We start from the raw sequence: 23,918 nt of genomic DNA, 5'->3' as shown, positions 1-23,918 counted from the left end.
ATACCAGCGGGGTATCTGATGACTGGTAGGGCATATGTGTTGATGGCTTGGATCTTGTTTTTCCCATTCAGCTGACTTTTCAGGACCTGCCTTACTCTTTGTAGGTATTTAGCTGTGGCAGTCTTTCTTGCCATCTCCTCGTGGTTTCCGTTAGCCTGTGGCACCCCAAGGTATTTGTAGCTGTCCTGCAGACCATGCGACCGCACTTGTCCAGTCCGAATGACATCCCAATGTCGTTGCTGTAGATCCTGGTAGTGTGGATCAGTGAGTCGATGTCTCGCTCACTCCTGGCATACAGCTTGATGTCATCCATGTAGAGGAGGTGACTGATGATTGTTCCGCTTCGGAATTGGTATCCGTAGCCAGTCTTTGTGATGATCTGGCTGAGGGGGTTCAGGCCTATGCAGAACAGCAGCGGGGATAGTGCATCACCCTGGTATATGCCGCACTTGATGGTGACTTGTGCTATTGGCTTTGCATTGACTTCCAGACTGGTTTTCCACAGCTTCATTGAGTTCTTGATGAAGGCTATTAGAGTCCTGTTGATCTTGTACATTTCCAAGCATTCCAGTATCCATGTATGTGGCATTGAGTCATAGGCTTTCTTATAGTAAATCCAGGCAGTGCACAGATTTGTCTGCCTGGTCTTACAGTCTCGAGTGACTGCTCTATCCACTAGTAGCTGGTGCTTGGCTCCTCTGGTGTTACTGCCTATTCCCTTCTGGGAAGGGTGCATGTATTGAGCCATGTGCCTATTCATCTTAGCCGCTATGATGCCTGACAGGAGCTTCCATGTTGTACATAGGCAAGTTATTGGCCGGTAGTTGGATGGGGTTGTTCCCTTCTGGGTATCCTTCATGATCAGGATTGTCCGTCCTTGGGTTAACCATTCTGGGTGGGTCCCATCCATCAGCAGTTGGTTCATTTGTGCTGCGAGGCGTGCATGAAGTGCGGTTAGTTTTTTCAGCCAGTAGGTGTGGATCATGTCAGGGCCTGGTGCTGTCCAGCTCTTCATACCTGCCGCTCTTTCTTGGACATCTGCCGTTGTAATGGTTACTGGTTCTTGTTCTGGGAGATTGCTGTGATCTGTTCTTAGATCTTCCAGCCACTGAGCATTGGTGTTGTGGGATGCCTCCTTCTCCCATATGTTTCTCCAGTACTGTTCAGTCTCAGCCCTGGGTGGATCAGATCTTGAATTACCCTGCCACTGTGAGTACACTTTGGATGGGTTGGTGGAGAACACCTGGTTTATTCTCCTGGCTTCTGCTTCTCCCTTGTATCTCTTTAGGTGGGTGGCCAGGGCGGCGAGTCTTTGTTTGGCAGTTTCTAGAGCCTCAGGAATGGACAGCTTGTTGTACTTAGGTAACCTTTTCCCTACACCTTTCTGCAGGTCTGAGAGCTGACTAACCTCTCTTCGTGTTGCCTTGATCTTGGCTTCCAGCCTTCTCCTCCATGGGGGCTCTGCTTTGTGGCCTGTGGTGTTTATCTTATAGCCAAGCATCTCTAGGATCACTGTAGCTGTGGCGTAGGTCAGCTCGTTGGTCTCAGTTATGTTTTTAGTAGGGATAGTATGTAGTGCTGCATTTACATCTTCTAGAAGACTTTCAGAGGGTACTCTGTCACTTAGCCTTGGCAGTCTTTTGGTCATCGTACTAGGGGATCCAGTTTGGTTATGATCTGCTGTACGTTTAGTGGGCTTGTTGTTGTTGGGGCTGGGGACCCAATCTCTGTGTGTTGGGATGATGATATTTCCCTACTGACCTGTTGTCCTGACTCCTCCTTGCTGCAGCATGTCAGTTGTACCTCATCAATTTCTAGTTGCGATAGGAGCTGCCGTTTGCGGATGTTAGAACACTGAGTTAGTAGTTGTTTCTTTGTCAGTGTGGATGATGGTTGTTGGAGCTGCCATAATTCCCATAGTCTCTGCATGTAACCTCTCTCACTGGGGACGCTTGTATAGTAGCATTTCATCAGTACCAAGTTTTCTGCTCTAGTCCATCTATGTCTTGTTCCAGTAGCCAATTTGTCATCAAGTTGCCCTGGTTCCCTAGCAACTGACGCGGACCTTGTTAACCCGGGCGACGTCCGAGCCGGTATGGCTCTTGTATTTGCGTGTGTATATATATATATATATATATGGGGGGACATGGCTGCAGCCTGTCCATGGTGAAGATGACGAAGGATTTTGCCGTGTGTATATATATATATATATATATATATATATATATATATATATATATATACACACGGCAAAATCCTTCGTCATCTTCACCATGGACAGGCTGCAGCCATGTCCCCCCATGTCTCCTCTTCTTCCTTTTCTTCCTTTTTGAAACCCAGACGTTGGGACGCTCCATTTTTCCCCTGCTGATGTTTTTACAAAACTGCTGCTTATTTACACATTTTCTTGTTAATTAGTTTTGTTTCATTATCACTGCGTCAAATGAAGCGGCATTTAAGCCCCGGATCGAGCGAGCTGCTGGTGATAGACGGGGAGAACCGATGCGATGCAGGACCTGAGGACCAAACCATTTATTGCAATTTCACGGGAGGGGGGGGTGCTTTGCTTCAATGTTAACTGCAGAAAAATGAGGGAGAACATGAAGATTATTTATTTTACTGCTGGATTTTGTTTTTATATTTGAAAAATGTAGCAGGACAAATCTTTTGTTCTTCTCTTGGGCAGTCAAGGGCCCTTAAAATGCGGCGCTGTTCAGAGACGGGACAGCAGGGGGAGCTGTTGCAGTGTAAGTCCGTGGAATTTAGGCCACATGTTGATTAAAAGGCTGCAGGAAATGATGCCAGCTTGTCTCTTAAAAACCCAAATGCTGCAGAATAAATGAAACCGTAGCAGATCAGGTCCAAAATGTGAGATTTAGATTCCCACATGCATCCAGTGCAGCAGCCCGTCACTTTAAAGCTGTTCACCTATTTAAAGAATTAGGTTGTGCAGCTCATGCTTCACACAGAAAACCCTCTGCAGATGTTAAGCTCTGTGTTGAGGCAGCTAATGGTTGGTCCTCTTAAAAAACGGCGGTTTTACGGTTTAAAATCCAATCTAATAACGGTTGTTTGTATTGTTTTTTTTTCTACTGAAGCTCTGAGACTTGAAGTAGGTCATTTACTCGACCTCACAGAAAATAATTTGTTCCATGTCCTCCAGCGGTTGTTGATAAAATAATGTTGGTCATGTCGGTCCAACAGAAACAGAGCTTTTCTCACGCCTCGGAGGAAATGCAGGTGGGACAGATGTTGTTGTTGCAGCCCACCGCTGCAGCCTCGTCCTTCCCGGCCCTCTGCGTCTTGTTTGGGTTCACAGAGGCCCTGCAGCTCATTCTGTGGGTTGTCTTTCCATTTCAGACGGAGAGACCTCCCACGGATGTGAGTTATAAAGTGTGGCCTTGCAAAAAACGTATTTTGTGTTCTAACAGCTTGCACAGCGCAGACATAACAAAATGGCTCTTATCCCACTCCTGTAACATTGAAGAAAATCCCCGTTTGAGCTCAGCTGAACTGGATCAAACACCTGGCCTGTCCGCAGGATGCACAGCAGTTTAACACAAACGCTCTATTCTCTGTTTTTTTTTTTCCATAATCAGCCTGAGAAACTTCTCTCTTTTTGTCTCCCTCAGTGCTGGCTGAAGGCTGTGTGCGTCCTGAGGCAGAACCCCAGCTCAGGCGCGCACGCTCAGGCCAGCGTGGCGTCTCTGGTGGGCTTCCTAGGATGCTACATAGCAGGGGTCCGCTATGTGCTGGAGCTCCAGGGCCTTCAGAGGGGTCTCAGTGAGCCCAGCCAGCCAGAGGAAGACGACACCAACCTGTCGGTCTCCTCCATCGAAGATGATTTCGTCACCGCGCTGGAGCACCTGGAGGAGGAGGACGCTAGAGACAATCCCTGTAGGTTTACCCACAGAAAGGGTTTCATTAGCTCTGGGCTTAAAACGAGACATGAAGTTAGAGCTAAGGTGGAAGGAATGGGTTTGATGCTTAAAGCAGTCATGTCTGGGATTAAAAGTTAACACACCTCTAAAAATGAAAAGCTGCTTTCAGTTTAACAGAATCATCTCGTCCTCAGAGGCCAATAGATCCACATCTTTACTATAACTCAAGCTAATTAGGACTGAATAAGTTGAAGCATGTTTGTTCCAGAGAGGTTTTAGTGGGCAGTGTGATAGGAGGGAATGGGAGCACAATGCCAAACGTGCAAAAATGCATTTTATAAAAAGGGAATCTGGTCAAACAATTATGCTGATTTAAATTAGTTGAGACCTTCTCCATAAGACAAAGCCTTTGCTCCTGAGATTTAGTCATTAGTGTTTACCAATAAAATCACCAAACTGGATAGAAAATAAGAATAACAGAGCAGCTTATATAACGCATGCGGGTTACATCACCTGGAATGCTCACACGATGACCTCTGACCCCTCGCTGAAAGGTCAGAGCCTCTAGTTTCCAATTATGCCGGCCATTAGGGGGCGGGGCTAACAATGATTACCTGCTGTTGCATTACTCCCTCAGAGTCACACGTCAGGTGAAATTTTAAATCTCATTTTATTTGTTTGCACAGCTATTAAACAAAAATTATTTATGAAAACAAATTTTGAAACATGTTTGTGAAATTTTAAAGCCCCATTTGAAAGGCGAGTGGATAAAACACCACGTGACTGTGTTTTGGCAATTAATTAAGATGTGTTCAGCTTAAACCAGAACACATCGAATCTGATTTTGTATCCGATCCAACAGAACATTGTGTTAGATCAGGTCGGGACGTTTAGCGCTGATTGAAAGTCAATGAGGATGATTTCCTGCAGGGGGCAGCGTGGCTCCGACTGAGATAGAACCCAGGTCTACTTTAGTCAGACTACGCAGCAATTTAGCAGGAATTTCATTGGTCTGAGAGGAAGAGAGATGCGGTTACAAAGTAAAACACATCCACTTTGGGGCAAAATAAAATGAAATATGTTAATCTCATGGGAAAGGGTTCTCTTTGGAGTGGCACATCGTGTTTATTGTGAGCAGGACAAACTGGAGCAAAAACAATGAATGAAACATTAAAATAGAAAAGTTTCCCCATGATGGGAGTTCAGGAGGACAGAAAACAGATAAAGTAGTGATCCTCCAGAATAAGGAGGAGCAGACAGAGCAGGTCAGCGAAGCGTATCTCTCTCACCTCTTTTTGGAAAAAAGAAAGAAAAACTTGGATAAACTTCCCAGCTATCAAATTAAATGTGTAGGTAAAAAGCCATTTGCTTTACATGTTCATCCTAAGATATTGATCATTTAGTTATTTTGGTATCCAAGGTGTTTGGGGTTTGAGTCAGCCAACGTATTCCACTGTGACTGCCTCAACTACAGATATGGCGCTGCGCCGCACAGCGCTAACTGCCTAGCAGCGCGGAGGTAGCCCATTTTTCCTCATTGTTTTAGGTAAAAATGTTTTGAATAAAAAAAATAAAAATCTATACTAGGAACTGAAACATGTATATTTTATCGGGTGGTCGAAAATCACAATGTATCCCCAAATCAATTTTTTTCCTACACCCCTAGTTTATTACTCCAATAGAAGTATAAATCCTGGTGTTTAAAAACACTTTTATAGAAGTTAAAGGATCAACTTTAGCTTTTTGATCCAGTAAAAGTGTAAAAGTAACATTTTTAATACTACTAAAAGTATATATGTAAATTCAGTAATGCAGGAAAAACTGTTAAGGCCAGAAGCTTTACTGCTCTACTCTATTAAAGGAAGAATTTTCTACAATTCTGGATGATAACTTCCTTAGACTTCATTTTCTTAGTTTTATAACTAATGGTGACAAATTTAACTTTGCATCATCTGGAAAAACTATTTATTTTGGTAAGTGGTCAACAACAAGTTGGAGCAGCACCGAGTCCAACAACAAAGAAATTAATTGTCTGGATGAAACTAATTATTTTTATATATTACTTTTATTTTAGGCCATAATGAAAATGAGCTTAAATGAAACAAAACTAACGAGTCTATTTTTAAAATCTAAGGAGTTGAAAGTAGAAAGTTGTCTAAAAGATAATTACTCCAGTAACATATAGATAGCCTTCTACTTACGTGAGGTAACAAACTATTTGTATTTTTGAACTTGATACCTCTGTTCCAAGCCCGAGGTATCAACTGCCGTCTTCTAACGTCTCATCTAAGATTTTAATGCTTCCTGCAGTATCAGCATCCACAGCGTGGAGTGATACGGTTTCTGGGTTTGGGACCAGTCCGTGGGGGTTTTCCACCAGACTGGCCCTTTTCTGTTTTCAGTCAGGGTTTAGGTTGCGATTAATTGCGATTTAAACAGTTTGTTCCTATATTTAGTCACTAAAGCATCCATCAATTAGTCCTGAAATGTTTGACTTTTCTCCTCTTTTTGTAATGAACCTTCTTTACGGGCACATGAAGTTCTGATTAATAGTTTTCTTCTTTTAAATATCTCCCCTCTAACGCTTTCTTTCTTTCCTCCTCCTCAGCTGCTGCTGCGTTCGGCCATCTGAAGAAACGCAACGTTGCCTCACAGACAATCCCGGCCCACAGGAGGAAGAAGGAGCTGTCCGGCTCCCGCGTCATCATCAGCTCGTCTTTCCAGAAGCATTCAGCCAAACACGGACCTGCTCCTGACGTTTCAGTCACAGTGCAGCGGTCGTCGTCTGATGTGGAGTCACAGTGGACCTACTGCAGTCCTGGAGCTCGTCAGCCTTCCCCTGCTGCTCATATTAGCGAATCAGAGGAGTCGGACTGCTCCAGCCCCAGTCCAATCATTTTCCTGGATGAAGTGGGCTACCAGAAGAGCCTGTTGGCCAAGCTGGACATCCCCCAGGTGCCAGGGGGGCCCAGGGAGCCGGTAGAAGACTCAGACTCTGAAGTCAGTGAGTTCTTTGACAGCTTCGACCAGTTTGATGACCTGGAGGAGCTGAGCTCAGAAAGCTGTACCCTCGCTCTACCGCTGGACTCCATCAACGCCCCGGCTGCACAAAAAAACCCTGAGTCTGGTGGCCACACGTCCAAGTTTGTCTCCCGGGGATGCTCAACCAAGAGTATGAACCCTCAGCGCTTTGACCAGCCCACTCTCCCAGCCAATGTGAAAAAACCCACTCCTCTGAAACCAGGCTCTCCCTACTCTCCTCACCCTGACCTTCCTGACAACCCTTGGGCTACGCAGACCCCCTCTGAGGAAAATGGAGGACCTCTCTTCAGTCCCGTCAGCTCCTCCGCCTTCAGTCCTTTGGTGGAACCTAGTGGACCGCTGGAATACTTCTGGAAAGCGGAGGGGAAAGGGGAGGAGAAGTCAGAGCTCCAGAAACCTCAGGACCTCTGCTCCCTCTATAAGACCTACTCAGACTTTGCCAACAATCTCTCCAAAGAGATTCTGGGCTCAGTGTGTGGTTTCCAGTCTGCAGTGGACATCAGTGACAACAAGAACCTCAGCTGCGTCTGCCACAAGGAGTTCAAGAACCCCTCAGGCTATCTGATGAAGCTGTCGGACATCCAGGAGGCCGTCACTGTGGCCAAGCTGCAGGAGACGTCCCAGTCTCTGAAGGATGGCATTCAGAGGTTCGCCTCAGACCTGGTGGAGATGAGCCTGGGCAGCGCACTGCGAGACCTCCAGAAAGGCGTGTCCTCCTGCACCACCACCTTATGCCACCTGGCTGCCAGACTCACCACCTCCGTTTTCCAGATGGCCTTCCATGAAATTGGCATGAGACGTGCCTGTGTGTTGAAGAACCGGGCGATCAATGGATTAGCCGGTTTCCTGGTCGGCGAGGCCGTTTCTGGGGCCCTCAAAGAGTTCCTCACTGTGAAGAAACAGATCTTCCACAACACAGTGACGCAGTTTGCTGCCGATCTGGCCGAGGAGCTGGTGTTCGAAGGCATCATGGAAGTGTGCCAGTTTTCCCACCCCTCCACCCCCATAACACCCAGCGACTGGGCTTTCGGCCGCGGCTGTGCAGAGGAGGAGAAGGAAGAGGAGGAGGTGGTGTCCTCCTACGCCTCTCATCTGTCTGAGTCTGTCATTCAGGAGGCCTTCATAGAGCTTTCTCAGGCTGACGTCGCCTTTACGAGCCGGGCCGCGATTAGCGTGTCCTTGGATAACATCTGTTATGTCAATGCTGAGAACTCTGGCTGTCACACCAGCATTACCTTCACTAACCAGGTGTTAGGGTCCAATTCCACTGCAGCGGCTTCAGGAGAGCAGGCCTCCTGCACGGTGAAGAGCGCTCTGTTCACCGTCTCCGGCATGGCCAGCTGTATCTCTGTTCCCAATGCTGGACACGCCCTGTCTGGCTTCCAGGATTCACAAGAGGCTTCTCCTCACAGGTCCGGTTCGTCTAACAGCCCCCAAAGATTGACGCTAACATCCGCCTCTGACCAACCCCACGCAGACCTCCGTCAGAGCCAGACCACCGTACCTGTGGGAGGCTCCTCCCAACAGAAGGTATTCCAAAGCTTCTCCGGTAACATGGTGGATCTGATTGTGACTGAGGCCTGTGAACTCATTACCGCCTCCAAGATGAAGAAAGGTTTGGGTGACTGCGCTGACTTCTTGACCAAGACCATGGGAAGCCAAAGGAACTCCTCCTCAAAGCTGGATGCCCCAGATTCACATTCAAAGCGCGGGGCGGATGGCAAGCATTTTCAAGGTGATGTCCAGCCAGGCGATGCGGCCCAAACACTTCCTGTAACCATGGACAGCCTGGATGTGCCGATCACCGCTCCGGCGGGACGGGGCAGGGATGACCCGGCTCCACGGCCCATCCAGGGGTCCGCCGGGACTCCTGGTACCCCTCCCTCCACGCCTCAGCAGGCCAGTGAGGTCTCCCAAGAGAAGCAGATAAAACGGTTTTCTAAGAAGCTGAAAAGCAAGCTGGCCAACGAGTTTTCTCCTGCGACTCCGCCCCCAACACCTCACTATCAGCCGGAGCCTGGAGACGCCGCCGCTAATGGAGAGTTCATGCTCCACCTCATGAGGTCCCTCTCTGAGGAGGCACTCGGCGATGAAGACGTTGAGGAGGAGGAAGCGGTTGAGGAAGGAGGAGTTGTTGGAGCTCAGAGAGGCGTGGGGGCGGGCCGCGGGCGGCGGGACCCAAGTCATAGGACGTCCCACAAGGAAGCTCTACACTATGCAGAGCGCTTGGCGTGTCACATTATTTCCATGGCGACGGAGATGGACACATTAGGGGTGTCTGAGGAAGAGGGGGAGAAGCAAAAAGACAGCGTGGCCCAGTTCTCGGAGCAGACTCTGAACACGCTGTGGGTTTACGCTGGCGAGGTGGCGGGGCAGGTCATCAGCGACGTGAAGGCCATGGTGGGCTCCGGACTGCGGTGTCCTTACCACAAGGCCCAGCGTCTCCGCAGGAGGAGTCTGGACAGATCAAGCTCTGAAGGCTGGCATCCCCGACACCGGCATCGCTCTCAGCCCGGGACCGACCACAACCGGAACTCAGGGTTAGCAAAGCTTGCAGAGCGATGGTCCAACAACCTGATAGCTTCCGTCTCTCAGTCCCCCACCTCCACGTCCAGCTCCGGCCTGTCCTCAGAGTACCCCAGCTGTGAGAGCGTAACGGACGAGTACGCAGGCTACCTAATCAGGGTGCTGAAGAAGGAGGGTGGCAGCAGGGAGCTGGTCCTGGACCAGTTTGCTAGCCGCCTAGCGTACCGCTCTATTAAATTAGGCCTGGCTCATGCTAGCCGTAAGAATAAGCAAAGGTCGTCCAGCAGCCGCCTTCTCTCCTCCAAGTCTCTGCCAGATGAGTGGAAGGCTTCCGGCAGCGAAAGCTTATTGTCCACAGATGGATCCGGATCTGTGGGGTTGTCGGGTGAGGAGCAGCAGTGTTGTTGCTCAGCCTCCAAGAAGCAGAGCAAGGCAGAGAACGTGGACCTGGTCAGCTTTGCTGAGTCGTTAGCCTACAGCATCACCTGTGATGTCACACGAAAGCTTCGTCTATCTTCAGTTCGCCTTCCCAAGTCTCTAACCGACTCCTGTCTTTATAAAAAGACCAAACTCGACGGTGTGGCCGATGACCTCATCAGGAACTCTTTCTCCTGCCCTCTGCTGTCCAAGGAGGACCCAAGCAGACCGTACCACAGTACGGGGAGTCTGTGCGATGGCGGCTACAGCAGTAAGGCCATGCAGGTCATAGAACATTACGCCAGGAAGATCGTTGATGACACCATCAAAATGAGTCCGGCTTCGGTTGGGCGTTTCTCTTGGGAGCATCTACAGACCGACAGCCATGATAGGCACTCCCACGCCCTGAGGCTGTCCGAGGGACCGGCAGCACTCCCGTCTTTGGGACAGAGGACCTGCCGTTACTGTCTGTCTCAGGAATGTCCTCACTGCACTACACTGGGCAGACGCTGCTACCGTCCCGTCCTACAGAGACGGGCGGCGGCATCAGACAGCCATCAACCGTCTGAGCCCCTCTCTGCCCTGGAGATCCCCAGGATCCACATCGACCTGGACCACAGGGCGGCATTTGCAGAGGAAGTTGTCTCTCTGGCGATGGAGACGGCGAAACGAGAGCTGAGCAACACCAGCCTCAACGCAGACAGCGGGATCGGCCACGACGGCGCCAGCTACGCCGAGAGCCTGACGGCAGAAATAATGACGTCAGCGCTGACTAACGTCTGTCAGGCCCCCATCATAAGGTTAGTCTATGCATCCTTTCCGATGCTCCCACTGGGAAGTGACTAGTTTCTGTGGCAAAGAAGCATCTTTGGGTTCTTTCAAAGCAATAGATTCTGCTTTCTTTTAGTTCTCCAGGTCGGGAGCAGACAGAGTCCACCGTGTCCCAGCAGCTGAGCGTGGGGGAAGACAGTCTGGGCAGCTGGTCTAACCTCAGCTTTGAGGAAGATCACCCGGACGACAACAGCAGCTTCCTCCATCTGAGCGACAGGTAACCACCCTCCTCTCTGGAGACCTGCTGGATCTGCTATGTTGTTGTTGGACTGAGCAGAGCAGTGGGTCAGCCACAGGCAGCTGGGCGCTATGTTAGCGAGGCTTTTCACCAAAGGTGCTCTGCTGGGGAGAATTCTGGGTCGTTATCGTTCCAAGTAGTGTTGCGCCAATGCCATTTTTTGGCACCAATACCGATACTTGGCTGTGCAGTATTGGCCGATAACGATACCATAAAATTGAAAAAAATTACACTACTGTTCAAAAGTTTGGGGTCACATTGAAATGTCCTTATTTTTTAAGGAAAAGCACTGTACTTTTCAATGAAGATAACTTTAAACTAGTCTCAACTTTAAAGAAATACAATCTATACATTGCTAATGTGGTAAATGACTATTCTAGCTGCAAATGTCTGGTTTTTGGTGCAATATCTACATAGGTGTATAGAGGCCCATTTCCAGCAACTGTCACTCCAGTGTTCTAATGGTACAATGTGTTTGCTCATTGGCTCAGAAGGCTAATTGATGATTAGAAAACCCTTGTGCAATCATGTTCACACATCTGAAAACAGTTTAGCTCGTAACAGAAGCTACAAAACTCACCTTCCTTTGAGCAGATTGAGTTTCTGGGGCATCACATTTGTGGGGTCAATTAAACGCTCAAAATGTATGTACTACTCCCTTCAGAGGACAGCACAGACAGGCTACTGCGGGTACCATTTAATGAAGATGCCAGTTGGGGACCTGTGAGGCGTCTGTTTCTCAAACTAGAGACTCTAATATACTTATCTTCTTGCACAGTTGTGCAACGCGGCCTCCCACTTCTTTTTCTACTCTGGTTAGAGCCCGTTTCTGCTGTCCTCTGAAGGGAGTAGTACACCGTTGTAGGAAATCTTCAATTTCTTAGCAATTTCTCGCATTGCATAGCCTTCATTTCTAAGAACAAGAATGGACTGTCGGGTTTCAGATGAAAGTTCTCTTTTTCTGGCCATTTTCAGCGTTTAATTGACCCCACAAATGTGATGCCCCAGAAACTCAATCTGCTCAAAGGAAGGTCAGTTTTGTAGTTTCTGTTACGAGCTAAACTGTTTTCAGATGTGTGAACATGATTGCACAAGGGTTTTCTAAGCATCAATTAGCCTTCTGAGCCAATGAGCAAACACATTGTACCATTAGAACACTGGAGTGATAGTTGCTGGAAATGGGCCTCTATACACCTATGTAGATATTGCACCAAAAACCAGACATTTGCAGCTAGAATAGTCATTTACCACATTAGCAATGTATAGAGTGTATTTCTTTAAAGTTAAGACTAGTTTAAAGTTATCTTCATTGAAATGTACAGTGCTTTTCCTTCAAAAATAAGGACATTTCAATGTGACCCCAAACTTTTGAACGGTAGTGTATGTGAAAAAATTTAAATTGGTGTGTGTATATATGAAGAACTGCATCCTACTTGGTTGTAAAATAATTGCCATCATGGCTTCATGACAAGCTGCTGCCTTCCTTTGTGAAGCAGGAAAAAGACTACAACAAAGTGAGTCCAGTAGAACTTTTTATTGCCTACCTGGAATGGGTGACAATAGTTGAAGAAACTTTTGGCTCTAAAATGGTATCGGGGCCCCATTGATTGGTACTCGCTGATACCGATACTGGCATCAGTGTCGGTGCAACACTACTTCTAAGCAAAGAACACAAATGTAAAAAAAAAATGCTTAGAAAATGTTCTAATTAAAAAAAGGATCTTGCATATTTGCTTTTTTCTCAGAATTTATTTCCATTTTTTTTTCTAAGAATGCAAATCATAAAGCTCAATCTGAAGAAATGTTGAAACAAAGTGAAAAAATAATAACATTTGAATAATCAGAGAAAACTGCAAAGTTATTTCAACATATTTTCATTTCTAGATCTCCTTTATTTCCAAATTTCACTTTGAAAATACACTTCATAATAATTCCTCATTTCCTTGGTATCCAAATTTAGGGCAGATAGAGTTATTTTTAGATTATTTTCTGCAAATAAGTCCTTGTTCCTTCCTCTCTTCAAAACCTGGAGATCGTCCACCATCCTCGTTCTTCTCACAGTTTCTTTCCTCCGGATCTGAAGCTAAAATGGAAGAAGGTTGATCCCGTGTCTGCATTCAGTCACATATTTGGATCATTATCAGGAAGAAAAGGCGCAGCGATGAGCAGCTTTCTGTTTGCTGTCAGACGCTGCCAGACTGACGCCGTGTGGGTTTTTATTTATAGGATATCTGAACGAACATTCTCCATCTATGATTCCATACTTTTGCCTCCAGGTCGTAGTTTCAGTTGAGATCTTGTTTCTAGGTGACTCCTCTGGAAAAGAGGCCTGAGATACCAGAACAACACGGCCAAGTTAATGTATCATAATATTTTCTAAAGGCGTGACTGTTCGCTTCAGGCTCTGTAAGTCCATCATGTGTAATGGTTAGAGCCATCCGGTCCGGAGCCATTTTCCACCCAGCAGATGAGGCGACAGAGGAAAGAAAAACACCTCAGTGAGCCTGTTTAGACCTGGAGCCTGATGGTAGAGGGAGCTCTTCTCAGCAAGTGTTGCTTCATGAAACCACAGGAGAAGGCTGAGGTAATGCTGATCGCTGAGGGGATGTTTAGCTATCAGTCATCATCGCCTCGCTGAGATGGATGAACACCACGGTTCAGGGGATCCTGCCAGCAGGGTAATTATGGACTGAATTACAGAGATCTAGGATTGTTGTGCCTCTGTTGCCTGCTGGTTGTCCTGGCAGGGCCCCCGTGGCTGTGGAAGGACGACAATACAATGATCTCACACCTGAAGCCTTCAGCAACAAATGATTCAATGATAGAGATATACAGGAGGAAAATCTGCCTCATTTGGAGAAGCCTCCTTTGTTTTACCCCCCACCTAACAGTTAAAGGACTTTGTTCCAAATCTCAGGAATAATCTCCAACCCCAAGTACTGTTTATGTACAATACATGCTGGATAAACCCACAAAGGAACTGGTCATTATTGTATCACTGGGCTCTGATTTGGGCATGTTACCTGTTTCTTCTCCTCAGCAGCAATGGGAACAGCAGCAGCTGGAGCAGCCTGGGCCTGGAGATGGAGGCGTGTGAGGAGCGCATGTCGTCCTTCTCCCCATCCGACAGGTCGGTCCTACTTCTTAACTGACAAACTCGAATCAGAAGAAGGTGTGGCTTAGTATTACATGCAGGGATTCATACAGGAACACTTTTCAGAGATATTAAACTCTGTCAGGTTCAAATGTTCAGCCTGCATGAATATTTCATGCTCCACTGCACAAGACTTAACTATTGGGGGGGAGATACATAAGGGGAATTACTTACAACGCCATTTGACTCAAGAGAAACCGAAGTAAAACAAACAGGAAGGATAGGGTTGATTCCCAGGAAGGAAGAGATGTTGTATTCCTGTCTGAATACCAGCCAATGACCTGGAACTCTGAAACAAACAACCCCAGAGAAAAGGCCTTCGGCTGTAACAGTCTGTCCGTGTATAATCATTTCATGCAAACCACTTGGCATGCAGCATAATCCCTGCAGGAATGAACAAACGTATATGAGATTTACCATCAAACACTGTAGTGGGTTAGTGAACCCCCTCAGCATCTTCTGCAGGGACCTGCAGTCTGGCACATTCAAACTTTAGAGCAAAAGCTGTTATCGGATTTGGCTGATTGTTCTGAGGATTCTACCCAACAATGGTGAACTTCTGATGTGCAGCTTGTATCATCTGTTCCCCTCAAAGTGATCAATCTCAAACTCCCCTCCAAAGCAGCTTTGCACTGAATTAGAAAATGTCCCATATTTTTTGCCTCTGTAAACCTGTTTTGAATAAATGGGTGATTGACATGCTTCTACAGCCCTGAAGAGGGATGCAATCCTTTAATGTAGGCGTGCTGGAGCTGAGATGCATCTAAACCCTGCAGAACAGCAGGATTTCAAGGAAGGAGTTGGAAAAACTCTGCTCTAGACACAGATACTACCTGCAAGCTGTCATAGATTCTGGAGACATACTGAATATTAGGGGTGGAACGGTTCACAAAATCCACGGTTCGGTTCACGGTTTCGTGGTCATGGTTTTCGGTTCGGTATATGTTGATTGTTACAAAGAAATCCTATAAAAATTAATTAAGATAATGAAAAAAATCCCAAAAAATGAATGAATTGTAATTATTTTTAATGATCCGCAGAAACCCTGGATCATTTCCGCATGTTTTGCTGCTTTGAATTTAATCATCTGGAGCATGCCCTCTACCATCTCCAAGGAACCACAGCGGAGGGTGTAGGCTTTGCTTTGAGCAGCCGGTCTGGAGCGCAGCGGGGCGGAGTATGTGGGATTTCGGGGTTAGCATGACATGTTGGTCATGTTGATATTAGCATAAACAAAACGTGTTGCATAGGGTGACCATATTTTCATTTTGACCTTGGAGCGGGGGGGAGATCTCTGTTCCCATGCATAGAGGTGTCTGTGGCATGCACTCACTTAACATAGGCCTACGTAATCCTACAATAACATGATATTAACAGTTGATTTATTAAAAATGCTTTTCAGTAAAAGTCAACAGCAATAACTCCAATAACAAATGATAATTTTATTCAAAATGTATTAATTAAAAATGCTTAACAATTCCTGTAATTAATGAATAGCACAATGAAAGAAATAATGTTTCATCTAAACATCCCTCACATAACAATAAAAGTTAACAATAACTCTCAGCTCCCAATAACAGATGATACTCAGCCTCAGTAATGAACGAAATAATGTCTGTTCTGTAGGCTATTGGAAAAAATAAATTAACAAATGAGCTAATTAAAAAAAAATACCTCTTGTGTAGCAAAAATAACTCAAAATGTACTAAAAACTAACAAACATATCAATAGACTATCTTTACTTTCGGAGTCCAGGTGGCTTTTCAGATCCCTTGCACCTCCATTGGACACCGAGACATATGTGCCTGCTTTGCACGCTGTGCACAAGGCCTCCCATTTGTCTCGACCCGCTCTGAAAGCGGGGAAACTCTTTTGTAAATCGTCGGTAAACATACATTTGTGCTTTGGCATGTTGTTGGGGTACTGAAAATGGCAATCTATATTCTGATTAAGAACAGGGCTGCCCGCACTGACGCGGCTCAGGGATTACGTCACACGCAGCGCAGTGCCCTAGTGCCTGTAAATTTAATGGTCCAATGAAGGTAATTTAAAAAAACAGGTTATTTCCTCACTTTCTGAAAAAACCTGGGACGCCCAGGACAGGACGTGAAATACGAACGTTTGGTCACCCTAATGTTGCACAATGCTTGCACACTGTTGCACTTTTATCCACAACTTTCTTTCCGCTGTCATCGTAGGTCACTCTAAATGCAAAGTGGTCCCATACAGCAGACCTATAAAGTGCTGCTGGCGCGTCTTCCAACTCCTGTTCTTTCCCACTCGCCATACCCACACAATTCTCCACAACTACTGATTTTTTTCTGCTACACCCGGCTACGCTGCTTCACTTCTTCTTGTTTACTACTGGTGGTTGGCTTTAGTCGCACTACCGCCACCTTCTGCTCTGGAGTGTAAACGCTTCGCCTATGAGAAAAAGGAGCAGCGCATGAACCGAACGAAACACACGCGAACCGAAAAGAGACAGTGGAACCGAACGGTTTGGATGGTTTTCATAAACCGCTCCATCCCTACTGAATATGAAAAATAAATACATCTCAAGGGAATTAAACTCCAAAGAAGAATGGATTGTTATGTAGAAGGAGCAGACAGAGAAGTCTGATCATTTTTGCTACACTAGGTCTGCAGTCCATCGCAGGGCAACACAGAGACAAACAGGACAAACAACCATTCATTCACACTCACACCTAAGGAGGATTTAGAGAAGCCAATTAACCGAACAGTTTTTGGACTTTGGGAGGAATTCCTGAGAGAACCCACACATGCTGAGGGAGAACATGCAGAAAGATCCGGGAGTCAAACCCAGAACACTGCAAAACCCACCTAAAAATTAGAAAAAATGTCTTAAATCAAGTGTATTTACCATTAATTTGAGTAGGTAAATAAGATAATTTGCCAATGGAATGAGTATTTTAAGTCTTAAAATAAGATAATTAGATAATATGCACTTGAAATAAGACAATGCAATAGTGTTTTCTTATTTTAAATGTAAATTGTCTTGTTCCATTGACAAAGCGTCTCAATTATCTCCTCAATTCAAGAAAAAATGACTTATTTAGATTTCAATTTTTTTGCAGTGAACGTTCTTTCTGCAAGGCAGCTGTGCTACCCACTGAGCAGCCCAAAGTGGTCTAGTCAAAGTATACAGGTGCTGGTCATAAAATTAGAATATCATGAAAAAGTAGATTGATTTCAGTAATTCCATTTAAAAAGTGAAACTTGTATATTATATTCATACATTACATACAAACTCATATATTTCAGATGTTTATTTTGTTTAATTTTGATGATTACAAATGACAACAAATGAAAATCTCAAATTCATCATATCAGAAAATTAGAATATTGTGAAAAGGTTCAAAATTGATGGCCCCTGGTGCCACACTCTAATCAGCTAATTAACTCAAACCACCTGCAAAAGCCTTTAAATGGTCTTTCAGTCTAGTTCTATAGGCTTCACAATCATGGGGAAGACTGCTGACTTGACAGTTGTCCAAAAGACGACCATCGACACCTTGCACAAGGAGGGCAAGACACAAAAGGTCATCGCTAAAGAGGCTGGCTGTTCACAGAGCTCAGTGTCCAAGCACATTAATAGAGAGGCGAAGGGAAGGAAAAGATGTGGTCGAAAAAAGTGTACAAGCAAGAGAGATAACCGCACCCTGGAGAGGATTGTGAAACAAAACCCATTCAAAAATGTGGGGGAGATTCACAAAGAGTGGACTGCAGCTGGAGTGAGTGCTTCAAGAACCACCACACACAGACGTATGAAAGACATGGGTTTCTGCTGTTGCATTCCTTGTGTCAAGCCACTCTTGAACCACAGACAGCGTCAGAAGCGTCTTGCCTGGGCTAAAGAGAAACAGGACTGGACTGCTGGTGAGTGGTCCAAAGTCATGTTCTCTGATGAAAGTAAATTTTGCATTTCCTTTGGAAATCAAGGTCCCAGAGTCTGGAGGAAAAGAAGAGAGGCACTTCATCCACGTTGCTTGAAGTCCAGTGTAAAGTTTCCACAGTCAGTGATGGTTTGGGGTGCCATGTCATCTGCTGGTGTTGGTCCATTGTGTTTTCTGAGGTCCAGGGTCAACGCAGCCACATACCAGGAAGTTTTAGAGCACTTCATGCTTCCTGCAGCTGACCAACGTTTTGGAGATGCAGATTTCATTTTCCAACAGGACTTGGCACCTGCACACAGTGCCAAAGCTACCAGTACCTGGTTGAAGGACCATGGTATCCCTGTTCTTAATTGGCCAGCAAACTCTCCTGACCTTAACCCCATAGAAAATCTATGGGGTATTGTGAAGAAGAAGATACAATACACCAGACCCAACAATTCAGAAGAGCTAAAAGCCACTATTAGAGCAACCTGGGCTATCATAACACCTGAGCAGTGCCACAGACTGATCGACTCCATGCCACGCCGCATTGCTGCAGTAATACAGGCCAAAGGAGGCCCAACTAAATACTGAGTGCTGTACATGCTCATACTTTTCATGTTCATACTTTTCAGTTGGCCAACATTTCTATAAATCCTTTGTTTTTATTGGTCTTCAGTAATATTCTAATTTTCTGATATGATGAATTTGAGATTTTCATTTGTTGTCATTTGTAATCATCAAAATTAAACAAAATAAACATCTGAAATATATGAGTTTGTATGTAATGTATGAATATAATATACAAGTTTCACTTTTTAAATGGAATTACTGAAATCAATCTACTTTTTCATGATATTCTAATTTTATGACCAGCACCTGTAAACTAAAATCTGACTGGGATTTTGCGGGATTCTGCTTAAAACGCTTCCAGTATAAAGCAGACTGTGCCAGAACTCCTCCAGTCATGTTTAAGACCGGCTTCCAGTTATCAGTGACTCACCAAGTAGTTCTTAGGTTTAGGGACAGTTACTGTCTCCCTCTAGGCTCCGTTGGTTTGCAGAGGAACTCATCAGATCTACATTCTTAGATCAAACTGAAGGAACAAACCCTCCACCAGCCTCTAATTACACAACTTTCATCCAAAGCTCTTCAATTTAATATTATGCCTTTTCAAGAGCCAACTAGTCCAGCGGAGCTGTTTGGGCTCTCGTCTGAATAACTGGTAGCCTGCAGACAACAGGAACGCTCCTAGATGCTGGGTTGGATATAGAGACCATCCATGTGTATATTTAGTGTTTTCTGTTTCTTAGCGCCTTAAAAAAAAAAAGCCTCCCCAGTTATTTTCAACTAACAGAGTCGAAGAGTCTGTAGCTTCAGGCTGTGTCAACAGGCCTGTGATTAACAATGCAGTAAGAAGGAGAAATGACTGTTTACCCGTTGGCATAACGACAGAAAAGATTTGCTAAACTGGCAGACGAGATATTAGACTGAAAGGAAAATGAAAGTGTGAATTTTTTATTCATCTAAATTAACTTTAGACCCTGAACCAAACAAACAAGAGGCTCTGATCATTATTAGTCTTCAACAGGGGGCGCGTGACCCTAAGGGAGGAAAGTTTTGGTTGATTAGACTTTTTTTCTTTAATATGTCTCCCTGCAATTTTTCCCACTAATTAAAATGTCTTTAAATCCACATTAACATGAATTGAACAGACTGTAGTAAACAGATAAATGGCGGCAGAAGATGTCTTTCAGTCATCAATGCTCACATTCAGAGACACACAGGAGCTCTTTCAAGCTGGGCACCGTTTCATTCACAACACCTGTCCCATCAACCAGGAATCAGAATCAGAAAAACTTTAATAATCCCAGGGAGGGATTACTTTAGTTAATTTACTCCATCTGTAATAGAGTGACTATAGTTATATCATAAATTACATATATTGTATGAAATAGCAGTATATCAAACTGTAGTTTGATATACTGCTATTTCATACAATATATATAATTATAGGGTCCCTGCTCCATCTCGTCGTCAGGTTGGGGGTCCTTGGCCTGGAAAAAGTTGAAGACCCCTGGTCTAAGGTGTTCTTGTTCTTTTATGCATTCATTAGTTCCTGGTCTGCTCTGTAAACTGGTCTGTGCTCATCATCATCATCCCAAAAAAGTAAAAAACAAAAAACAATCTACTGGACTTTGTCTCCAAGTTTGAAGACTTTTCGCTTCCCACCCAGGGAGCTTTTTGAATTCAAAATGTAAGGAATAGCGTTGAGTTCGAGGCTTAAAGGAATAGTACACCCAAAACATGATTAGCCTTCATTTTCTACTCCCCCCCATGCTGAACAACACTCTGGAGTACTTTTTTGATATCTCAAATGCATCTGGAGATCTGGGAGGCTTCTTGCTGTCTGCTGACATTCAAATAATGGAGGTCTATGGCGCCCGAGACAGAAAGGTCCATAAAAGTCCACAAAAAACGTGTCAATATTCCTCCATACTGCTCGTCCAATGTATTCCAAGTGTCCTGAGTGGGTAGCGTCCAGAATTTACTCGAAACGAAGTCATTTAGAATGTTTTTAGAGCATAAACAGTAGTGTATAGGATTTCCTAAAAGCGCGTTCACGAGTCTACGGTTTTTTTAGCGCGGGTGAAAAACTCAGAGCGGAAGCACTGTTGGTTTTTGGGTCGTGTAGTTTTTTTGACTCGCATTATAGTGTAGGCTTCAAGGAAAAAAACTACAAAATGGCGGCGCCAGTACTGGATTTTTTTTCTTTCTATTTTATTTTATTTTTTGGCGTTGATCCTAGTTTTTTTTATTTACTATTGGTTTGCTCCCGCTCCCGTCTGCTCCCGTTAATGTTTGATCCTTTACCGTCCCAATCACGTGATCGTTACTAATACTGCCTTCCCGAAAAAATGTTAGTCTCTAGAGTGAACCAATAAAATCTTGTTTTTGCCTGTTTTCTAAGCCTAAGCCTTTGTTTTGCTACTTTATAAAGCCTCGAAAGCAACACCAACTTTGACATTTTGAATTGAAAAAGCTTCCTGGATGGAAAGCGAAACGTCTTCAAACTTGAAAACAAAGTCTAGTTGATTGTTTTTTATGACTATGAGCTGAATGACTGAGAATCTTCACCAGCATGTCGTCATCATCATCATCTTCTGTGTTTCTCTGCATGCTCTTTCATACCTCTGAAAGTATTTATGCCCCTGAGGTTCTTCATATTTAGTCACGTTACAGCGAGCAGAGGTGGGTGGGGGGGGTCCCAGACATTTGACTCAGGTAACGCTAGCATTACTTCATCATGTTTTTACTAAAGAGGAAAACGTTAATGGTATGAAGGGTACTTAAGTACTGAGTAACTCACCGTAACAGTTGATATTTTAAATTGTCATAAGATGAACCAAAAAGTAAAGTTATAAGCAAACTCTGTATGCTGGGAGAGAAAAAACATTTCCCAAGCATTTTATGTTTTAAAGGAAAAGTCCGGTCAGCAAGGAATGATCAATGGATTATTATTTATACCTAAAACTAATACATTTGCAGGGTTTTAATTAATTTAGCTTTAATCAGTAAAACAATAAACTCTGTTTCCATGTATGGTTAATACAACTATTCCTCTTTTGTGCACATTAATTATGTTTTTGCTAAAATGCCATTTCACTTTATCCCGTCACTTTACTCTGTTCCAACAGGAAAATGAATGAGCACAACTGTATTTTCTAAATAAAAACAAACTATACTTTCCTGCAGCCTTTGCTAACAAATAGACGCATATATTTAAACATCCATGATGTCTAAATTAAAGGTGTAGTAGACAAAATACTTTCAGGTTCGAATTCTGGTCATTACTAACATACTTTTATCATTAATCTTTCTACATAAAATTAGTAATTACATGTACTTTATATCTAAATTGAATGGATTATTATTAAAGTAGTTATTTATCTCTAATTTCACTTAAAACTCAGAGGTGACTTGGAAAGACATAATTTTCTCTTCACCCCTTAAGACAAATTTTATTCGTGAAAAGAGCATGAATTCTGTATTTATCATCTTTAATGTTAGTTTATTAATGAGCATAATTAACCACAGGGCTTTTTTTAAAGTAATTGTTGATATATGAAGAATTAAAATATTAAACTAGTTGGATCTTTCCACTAAAGAGTATTACTGCTGCCACCGTCTGTATTAGAGGGAAGAAAAGGTAGGGGGGACCACAGGGGTGGCCAATGATTGGCTAAGGGTGGCCATGGCCCCTCCTGGCCTCCCATCTAGCTCTGCCCCTGTAGGTCACCAGTCTGTCGTGGGACAGAGACAAACTGGTGATGTTCACCAATGATCTCCATCTGCTCTGACTGATCCTCAGCTGCTCTGAGAGCAGAATTAGATGAAAATGTTGTTTCTTAGCAGACATCCCAAGCTTCCCGGAAGTTCCAGGAGTCTCCCTGATATAGATAGTTGTTCACGCCCATGACTCGGATAAATTATCCCAAATTTTACACTCTGCGAGGTGGTGTTTTTTAATGCTAATGAAAGCAATCAGGCAGTATAATAATTAATGCCTCATGTGCGGATTAGAACTACTGCGATTGCTCAGACAGCAAGAGAGAGCGGGGGGTGGGGAGGAGGTTGATGGTGAAACCTGTGCAGTGTTTCTGTCCAAAGCGATGCTCTGATCAACCAGCGTTCCAGGCGACTGGTTGATCAGAGAGCTGATTGGATCAGTCCCATAAGTTTCTCTGGTTCCTCTCTGGCAGTCACCTAGTTACCACTCAAAGCAGTGCATCCTGGGAAACGGCAGAGGTTCAATCCTCCAGTAAAAAAACAAAATATAGGACTAAATTTACAGCAGAATATACTAAAGTATATCCGCATCTAGTGAAAGGGAGGAACAGTGGCGGATCTAGACCAGATGTACCAGGGGGCCAGGAGGGGGCCAGCATGTTTTCATGGGGGCCCTGAAAAGCATGAAATAAAAAACAGGGCAAGGGATTCAAATATATTAAGAGAGCTGCATGAAGGGAAATTTATTTTCAATTAGGTTCAATAAAAATGTTTCTATTTCTTATGAGGTCAGCATACATTTATAATTCAGGAATTTTACATATTTTTGACTTAATTTAAGTTAAAACTACTGTTTTCTATCAAATTTGAAGTAGAACTCAACATAAACATTTAAATTCATCAGTAAACATTAAAGGATTTTTTTTATTTGTTTGTTAGCAGATGAAAACTGAGAAAGGATCCCAGCACCACTGAAGCTATCACCTTACTGTTTTTGTATAATTAGTCAAACAGAAATTGTAAAGAAATAGAATGAAGTAGATCCAAAGGACCTATCAGTAACCATGTCTGTTCCAGCGCAGATCATTAGAATTTCTGGCCCTCGTTGGCCCCTGTCTAGAACCGGCCATGTTGAGGAATGATGACATCATGGCGAGGTGCACTGTATGCTAGGTTCCATGAAAAACAGAAAGCACAACCGATTTCCTGTTTGCTCTATGACCTGTGCTGACCTGTGTCCCCCCACAGCGATAACACGGAGGACAAGGAGACGGAGGCCAAGGAGGAGTCCACTGGTGAGGACGTCCTCCTTTACTGCGTTCTGTAAGCTGCGCGATTCTGTAAACCCAGTTTAGATATGGGGATGTGTCTTCTTCTCGACCTGCAGGAACCCTCTGTGCAGACAGGACCCCGGTGCAGACCCCCAGGACCGCTCTGCTCATAGTGAACTCTGAAGTCAAGGAGCCGGGGCACGGCCCGTCGCCCGGCACACCAGACCCCCAGCTCAGGAGCATGCTGCAGTGGGCGGCGGCCTCTGTGGTTGACGTCCCTCAGATCCAGCTGGATGTTGGCAGAGAGCTGCAGCAGGTGAACACATCACCACACCCACTCTGACACGATGCACCAAATCACTGAAATGACTCAGA

At 44.6% G+C, this 23,918-nt stretch overlaps 1 protein-coding gene across 3 annotated transcripts in view; it reads left to right on the top strand.

Annotated features, from left to right (window-relative positions):
* The window catches only part of akap11 (A kinase (PRKA) anchor protein 11), a 44,029-nt gene that overhangs the window by 12,825 nt on the left and 7,286 nt on the right, over positions 1 to 23,918 (top strand). For all 3 annotated transcript variants that reach the window (XM_038274705.1, XM_038274706.1, XM_038274707.1), the window contains 6 exons: positions 3,633 to 3,897; positions 6,490 to 10,666; positions 10,774 to 10,914; positions 13,976 to 14,065; positions 23,521 to 23,567; positions 23,660 to 23,859. In XM_038274705.1, coding sequence (XP_038130633.1) covers positions 3,633 to 3,897; positions 6,490 to 10,666; positions 10,774 to 10,914; positions 13,976 to 14,065; positions 23,521 to 23,567; positions 23,660 to 23,859 — 4,920 coding nt within the window. The remainder of the gene's footprint in view (positions 1 to 3,632; positions 3,898 to 6,489; positions 10,667 to 10,773; positions 10,915 to 13,975; positions 14,066 to 23,520; positions 23,568 to 23,659; positions 23,860 to 23,918) is intronic.

The sequence above is a fragment of the Cyprinodon tularosa genome, unplaced genomic scaffold (genome assembly GCF_016077235.1).
Source record: "Cyprinodon tularosa strain WSP-4 unplaced genomic scaffold, ASM1607723v1 ctg926, whole genome shotgun sequence".
Classification (NCBI taxonomy): Eukaryota; Metazoa; Chordata; class Actinopteri; order Cyprinodontiformes; family Cyprinodontidae; genus Cyprinodon; species Cyprinodon tularosa.
This window is presented reverse-complemented; position numbering and strand designations above follow the sequence as displayed.